The sequence below is a fragment of the Meles meles genome, chromosome 3 (genome assembly GCF_922984935.1).
Source record: "Meles meles chromosome 3, mMelMel3.1 paternal haplotype, whole genome shotgun sequence".
Lineage (NCBI taxonomy): Eukaryota > Metazoa > Chordata > Mammalia > Carnivora > Mustelidae > Meles > Meles meles.
Window position 1 is genome coordinate 88,417,054 of NC_060068.1, and position 6,914 is coordinate 88,423,967.

Below are 6,914 nucleotides of genomic sequence, written 5' to 3' on the forward strand. Positions count from 1 at the left end.
GCTGCTTTAAGTTTTCAAAGTGAGTAAGTACCTCTCCTCTACGTGTTACCAGGACATTTTATAGACTTTTAGCATAGCATTATCAGTTTTCTTAGGTGAAACCCACAACAGATTTTAGAAGCCTCTAGCACAACTGATTTGCTACATGACACAAGGGTCCATTTTACTGACCAACCAACAACCTATAATTTGGGTGGCTTGATCAAATCAACTTAAAACAAGATTCTCTCTCGGGCTGAAAAGTCACTTAGACTCAAGGCTTGGGCCAGATGCCAAAATAGTACAAAATAAGTCTGCAAAGAATATAGAGCAGATACACAGAAACAAACTAAGCAGTCAATAAAGCCTCTGAGAAGAAGCAGACAGTTGCCTTGAATGGTGATTATCTTCCTGGTTCCCAGTCCCAACTCCCATGAGGCCTACTTGTACTACTGTCTTAATTTCAATTTAGGAAAATATCCACCTTTTTAATAATTTTATCTCTTCTTGAGGTAAGACTGGGTAGCGCTGTTTGTCTTTTGAAACCAGCCCCCCACCCCAAAAAAAAAACCCTATAATTACAATCAGCTACTAAAGCCCTAGCAAGGGGTGCCTGGGTGGCTCAGTGGGTTCAAGCCTCTGCCTTCGGCTTAGGTCATGATCCCAGAATCCTGGGATGGAGCCCTCCCATCAGGGTCTCTGCTCAGCAGGAAGCCTGCTTCCCTTCCTCTCTCTCTCTGCCTGCCTCTCTGCCTACTTGTGATCTCTGTCAAATAAATAAATAAAATCTTAAAAAAAAAAAAAAAAGCCCTAGCAAATACAAGTATACTCTCTTTAAGCACTGAAATCTTCAAGAGCCTAAACAAACCACATTGAAACTACACTCCCTAAATACATCCTTTTGTGAAAGAATGGAAACCTAAATAATCACTGTGGAAAACTAAAAACACTTTTCCAATACCCCCACTTAAAACCCACACCATTTCAAATTTAAAACATCCAGAGGAAAAGGAAATATGAGACTGGATGGTAAAGCAACTTCATGTTATAATAGACTATCAAGATTTGAGAAGCCCAGAACTGGCTGACAGACTGATCGGTGCAGACCAAACAACCTAATAGGAGTACGGACACTAGACATAGCTACACCACTGTTTTGACGAATTTTCTTTATCTTCATCTCCAATTACCTTTCTTAAAATACGGAATAGAGATCAACTTATATTTAATACTTTTATTTTGAACATTATATCTAAAATACAATACAGTGGCAAGCCTAAATATGGAAGATGAATTTCTTAACAAATGTATTTTTTTAAAAGAATTTATTTATTTGAAAGACAGAGATCACAAGTGGGGGGGGGAGGGGCCCCCTGCTGAGCAAAGAGCCAAATGCGATGCGAGGCAGATCCCAGGACTCTTGAGATCATGACCTGAGCTGAAGACAGAGGCTTAACCCACTGAGCCGCCCCGGCGCCCCAACAAATGTATTTTTATTTATAAATCAGTGTTCCCAAATTTCATATTTACAGCTTTTGTTCTAATATATCTAATGTTTAAATAGATTTACTTTTTAAATTAAATAGAATTATCAATATTAAGTGTAATTTTGACATAGTCTTCATCCTTTTTAAAAGGATGTTACATATTCCAAATGCTTCTAAGGAAAGTAGCAGTAGCCAAATAAAGCAAATTTTACTTCCACCTCATTTGTTGAATCAAATTTTGTTTCTTTTTTCAAATATAAAACGGTCTACAACCGTTTTTCAAGAAAAAAATCAGAATTTCTGACTAGGAGTTTACCGCAGAAATTACAGAACCAACTTTTTGAGCATCAGTTAAATTTGCTAGGCTCTAACTGGTTATTTTGTTTTTCATTAAACACAGTGATGGCACAGTACAATCTTTTTTAAAAAGTCAAGCAGTACTAATATATCCAGTCTTTTATTGTAGGATCTATCAAAAAAGATGTAATCCAAAGCATGGACAAAGTACATAGACTCACATATAAAAATATTAACTGACACACAATTTATAACGGTTTCTCAGAAGGATTCTAGTGTACTTTGGATGGCATGATTTTGCCTTATGTTAAGATTTTCTTATGAATTACTGATCCTTGCCCACCAAATGCCAGAAGGTGCTCCCATCAGTGCAATCAAAAAAACACATTTTCAAATGTTTCCAGCTAAAACCAACTGACTTAAAACACCAAAACAAAAGAACCAATATAGGCAATGACAGAATTTGAAAAACACACTTATGACATAATTACAGCCTTTAAAATGTTATTACTATAAGACAAAGCAATATGAAAAAATAATTATATGTTGAATGAAAAAAGTTCACCATCAGTGTATAAATCCTTTGATTATGCTACATTAAAATAAGCACATAAAAAGGACTGTAGGAAATCTATGGAAATGGAGAGAGAATCGTTAAGTGGTGTTCCTTTTTCTCTATTTCTCATAAAATGGTTATACTGGTTCTATTAATTTTTTTAATGAAGTAAATAAGTAGTTGACAGATTCTTCCTTATTAATCCTTTGAAGACCAGAGAAATGAAAACCAGCAAGCAAAAAAAATCCAGGTGTTAATGTGAGAAATGGTGTTAGAAATCAGGATAGGATTACCCTTTGGGGTTTAGTCACCTAAAAAGGGACACTGGGACAACACTAGGGTACAAATGAGCCTGATGTGGGTGCTGATTACACAGGTGTGTTCACTTTGTGGAAATTCATCAAGCCGTATTTTTATTCATATACTTTTCTGTCGGTACAGTACACCTAAAAAAAAAGAAATGACTAAGAAACTACAAAAGTTTCTTACTGCTATAAAAAGGTTTTCACGTATGGTATTCATCTGTCGTGCTCCAAGTGAAAGCAAAAATTCTGGGTATTTATCATCCAATAGCACAAGAAAAGAATTTTTAACATGTATAATGAATGTTCACACTAATTACCTATGTTTAAAAACTAAAACTGAATCACACCCTCATTCCAAAAGAGTTAAATTTAAAATCTGAACTTTCCTATTAGCAAAGGAATTCTTAAAATCTTAATGAGAAACAAGAACTCTATTTCCAGGGCGCCTGGGTGGCTCAGTGGTTTAAGCTGCTGCCTTTGGCTCAGGTCATGATCTCAGGGTCCTGGGATCGAGTCCCGCATCGGGCTCTCTGCTCTGCAGGGAGCCTGCTTCCCTCTCACTCTCTCTGCCTGCCTCTCTGCCTACTTGTGATCTCTCTCTGTCAAATAAATAAATAAAATTGGGCGCCTGGGTGGCTCAGTGGATTAAGCCGCTGCCTTCAGCTCAGGTCATGATCTCAGGGTCCTGGGATCGAGCCTCGCATCGGGCTCTCTGCTCTGCAGGAGCCTGCTTCCTCCTCTCTCTCTGCCTGCCTCTCTGCCTACTTGTGATCTCTCTCTCTGTCAAATAAATAAATAAAATCTTTTAAAAAAAATAAATAAATAAATAAAATAAAATAAATAAATAAAATTTAAAAAAAAAAAAACTCTATTTCCAAATTCAAAACAAATGAAATTCTACTCAGCTTCCAAACATTAATCATAAAGTACAGGGGCACCTGGGTGGCTCAGTGGGTGAAGCCTCTGCCTTCGGCTCAGGTCATAATCTCAGGGTCCTGGGATGGAGCCCCACATCGGGGTTCTCTGCTCAGCAGGGAGCCTGCTTCCCCCCTCTCTCTGCCTGCCTCTCTGCCTACTTGTTATCTCTCTCTGTCAAATAAATAAAATCTTTTTTAAAATTTTAAAAAAAAATCATAAAGTACTGTTTTCAAGACATTGCAAAACAGTTATCTGTCCTCAATTACAACTACTACTATTGCACTGTTATCCATTTCAGCTCAAATTTGTAAATACATCTTTAACATAAAAACCAGGTTACAACAACTTCATTATAGAGAAGAAAACACACTGTTAGTAAAGCATGGCAATATTTTTGAAAAACAGTAATAAGGGACTACACTTAAGGAAAAACTGATCAAGAATTTTGCAGGGCCCATATATGCTATGTTTACGTACAATTTTGCAAAATGAATTACAGTTTGTGACACACTAACTCCACCATGTTTAAGTAAATAGCTTTTTATTCTCTTTGACTTTTAAACTCTAAGTAATATCTGATTTCAAAAAACAGCCCATTACTAAGTGTCACATAATGACCGTCAGTATATTGCCACCCATACCCTGGTTTTAACTATGAAAGTGGTATTATGTTGGCATTGAATAATATTATGTAATATATTTCTACCTATGAGACACATTATTACCACAACCTTGAAAGCAAGGTTAGTTTACGAAGATTCATATACAAAATATTTTACTGCTTGATTCCAATTCTTAAGGGTACAGCACTCTTCCAAACACTTCTCAATTATTAAAAAAAGTTCTGAATGCTGAAATGAAGAGACAGCAGAAAGCATTTGCAAAAGTAAGATATTCAAACTATAAATGCCATTGCTGATCAATAAATACGTATATGCACGTGCTTACGAAGTATTCTTGACAAAAAAGTATTATCTTAATCTAATCATGTAGAAACAATCTATATAACCCCAGATTAAGAATCATTTTACAAAACAAACTATGAGACAAAATGTCAATGTCATGAAAGATTTTTTAAAAGGTGACAGGGGACTGTTCTGGATTAAAGGAGGTAACAACCAAATAAAATGGGTGGTTTCTGATTATATTTTGGATGAAAAAAAGAAGAAAAAAAACACGATTATAATAATTGGGAAAATTTAAACATGAACTACTTGTTATACATTATCAATGTTAAATTTCTAAAACATGTTAACAGTATTATGTTAATGTAGAACAATGTACCTGTTCTGAAGAGATACATACTTAACAGTCCTGGTGTCTGCAACTACTTTGAAAAGGATAGGAAGAAAGAGGGAGTTTAAGTGTAGCTTAAGATAGCTAGGGAGACAGAACTCAACTGGCAAGAAAGGAATACAGATGAAGGAAACGTGGGTGTTATTCTTTTCAACTGTTTTGTATATATTACATATTTCAAAACAAAAAGGAGAGGGAAAAAACTTCAAAAAATTTAAAAATCCAAATACCAACCTTTACCAGTATCTATGCTGTGGCAATGCGATATACTTACAGACAGAAACCGAAAGAAAAAGAGGTCTATATGCATCATTATGAAATAAACGAAAAAGTCAAATACTTTTTTTTGGGGGAGGGGGAGAAATCCTGGGCAACTACTAGCCCTCCCTTCAAAGAATTTTGACACAACGAAAAAAGGCTGAGGATTTTAAGATTCTAAACTCTACTTTAAAAAAAAGTGCGAGTAATAATGTGAACAACCCAAAACCCCTTACAAATTTTGAGATTAGTACCATAGAAGGGAAATCTTACTTCAAAATACAGTACTTAAAGAAGTGGCCGCGAGCTACATGTAGACTTTTAAATAGAGACAGACTTTCAAAGCTTCCAACAGGGATAATCCTGCATGGACTAATTCTTTTTATGAAAGGCTTAGGACAGAGTGACCTTCAAAGCGGAAATTTTAATCCGCGGTCAAAAGGGCGAATGACATGATCTTTAACAACATGGATGGGCTCGGTCAGATTAGCCAAGATGATGCTAAATTTGTGAACACCGCCCTGGGGAACAAATACAGCCTCAATCCCAACCTGCCATGAGCCGCAGGCTTTCAAATCAGTAACAACGGCCTGACACTAAGGCCCTAACAAGTGGACAGTTTCCTCCGCGCGGTCTCCGCGATTTTCACATTGCAAAAACGCTTAACAGGCGTTTGCCATGAGGACTATTCCGGGCCCACCTGCGGCCATCTTAAGTTCGGGAAGAAAAAGGAAACGGGGAAGGCACCGAATACGAGGAGCCGACCGAGACCAGAAATCCGGGACGCACGAAAAAAAACTTCTCCAAATTTTTTCTAAAGGCTCGATGCATAAATTAATCCCCAGTGTAACTAACAAGGAGAGCAGGACCTCGGCCCCCTACTCCCCCACCTCCCCACCCCGCGCCCGGTGCCCTAATCAAACATGGGCACCAAGGTAAGCCCGGGCAGTCACGTGACGGGCACCGCGCGCCCCCGCCCGCGCTCTCCCCAACGCCTCAGTGCCCGAGGTCTCTATGGCGCCCGCGCCCCTCCCCCAGCCGAGATCGAGCACTTACTCTGGGGGGTAAAGCCGCAGCTCCTCGATTTCTCCTAGGAAGGAAAAAAGAGTCCGCATCTGCTCGCTGGTCACCGCCGACGACAGATTGGTCACCTGAATCACCGCCGTAGGGGTAAGGCCGAAGCCTAAAGCCAAACCGAAGCCGCCGCCGCTGTTCATACCGACCCGCTGCTGCTGTCCTCCGCTCCCCAACGTCTACGACGCGTCAGCGACGGAGCCGGGAAAGCGAAAAACGCGCGGCCGCGAGCGCGCTCCCGCTGGCGAATTCACGGCGGCGGGCAGGTCTAGCCGCCCATTCCACAACTCCCCTGCTCCCAGGGCTGCGCGCGCCGGCCGGAAGCGTCGCTCAGGCAACCCGGCGGGTTAGTGGAGGCTGTAGCCTGGGGTTCCAGAGTCTTTGAGCCGTATGTAGCGCCTGTTAGTCTTCTCGTTAGGATATTTATCGATTTTCTTCCCCCGCTTCGAATGAATCAAATTTCAGTACTCCTAAAAATGTAGGAGACTCAGATCTTTCCGTTCTTAAATCTAGGTAGAACTGGGGAACCAAGAAGCCTGGCCTGCTGGTGCGGGGTTGGGAAGGAGGAAGGACTCTTAGGCAGTACAGATGAATGCTTGACCAAACCGTAGCGCGTCGTGATCACACGCAGGCCGCTGCCCCGCCCCAACTATTGAAAACATTGGCCGGCGTCCTAATTAAAAAAGAAAGAAAAAAGAAAAATTTAGAAAACGTTTAAGTTCTGATTGAATTAAGAAAGGAGGC

At 39.7% G+C, this 6,914-nt stretch overlaps 1 protein-coding gene across 2 annotated transcripts in view; it reads right to left on the reverse strand.

The window, feature by feature from the left end:
• The window catches only part of SREK1 (splicing regulatory glutamic acid and lysine rich protein 1), a 47,228-nt gene extending 40,764 nt beyond the window's left edge, over positions 1 to 6,464 (reverse strand). The window contains exon 1 of one of the 2 annotated variants that reach the window (XM_045998715.1): positions 6,153 to 6,464. In XM_045998715.1, coding sequence (XP_045854671.1) covers positions 6,153 to 6,313 — 161 coding nt within the window. In that variant the 5' untranslated portion in view covers positions 6,314 to 6,464. The remainder of the gene's footprint in view (positions 1 to 6,152) is intronic. The other variant, XM_045998716.1, reaches the window with a different exon arrangement.
• Positions 6,465 to 6,914: the final 450 nt, after the last annotated feature.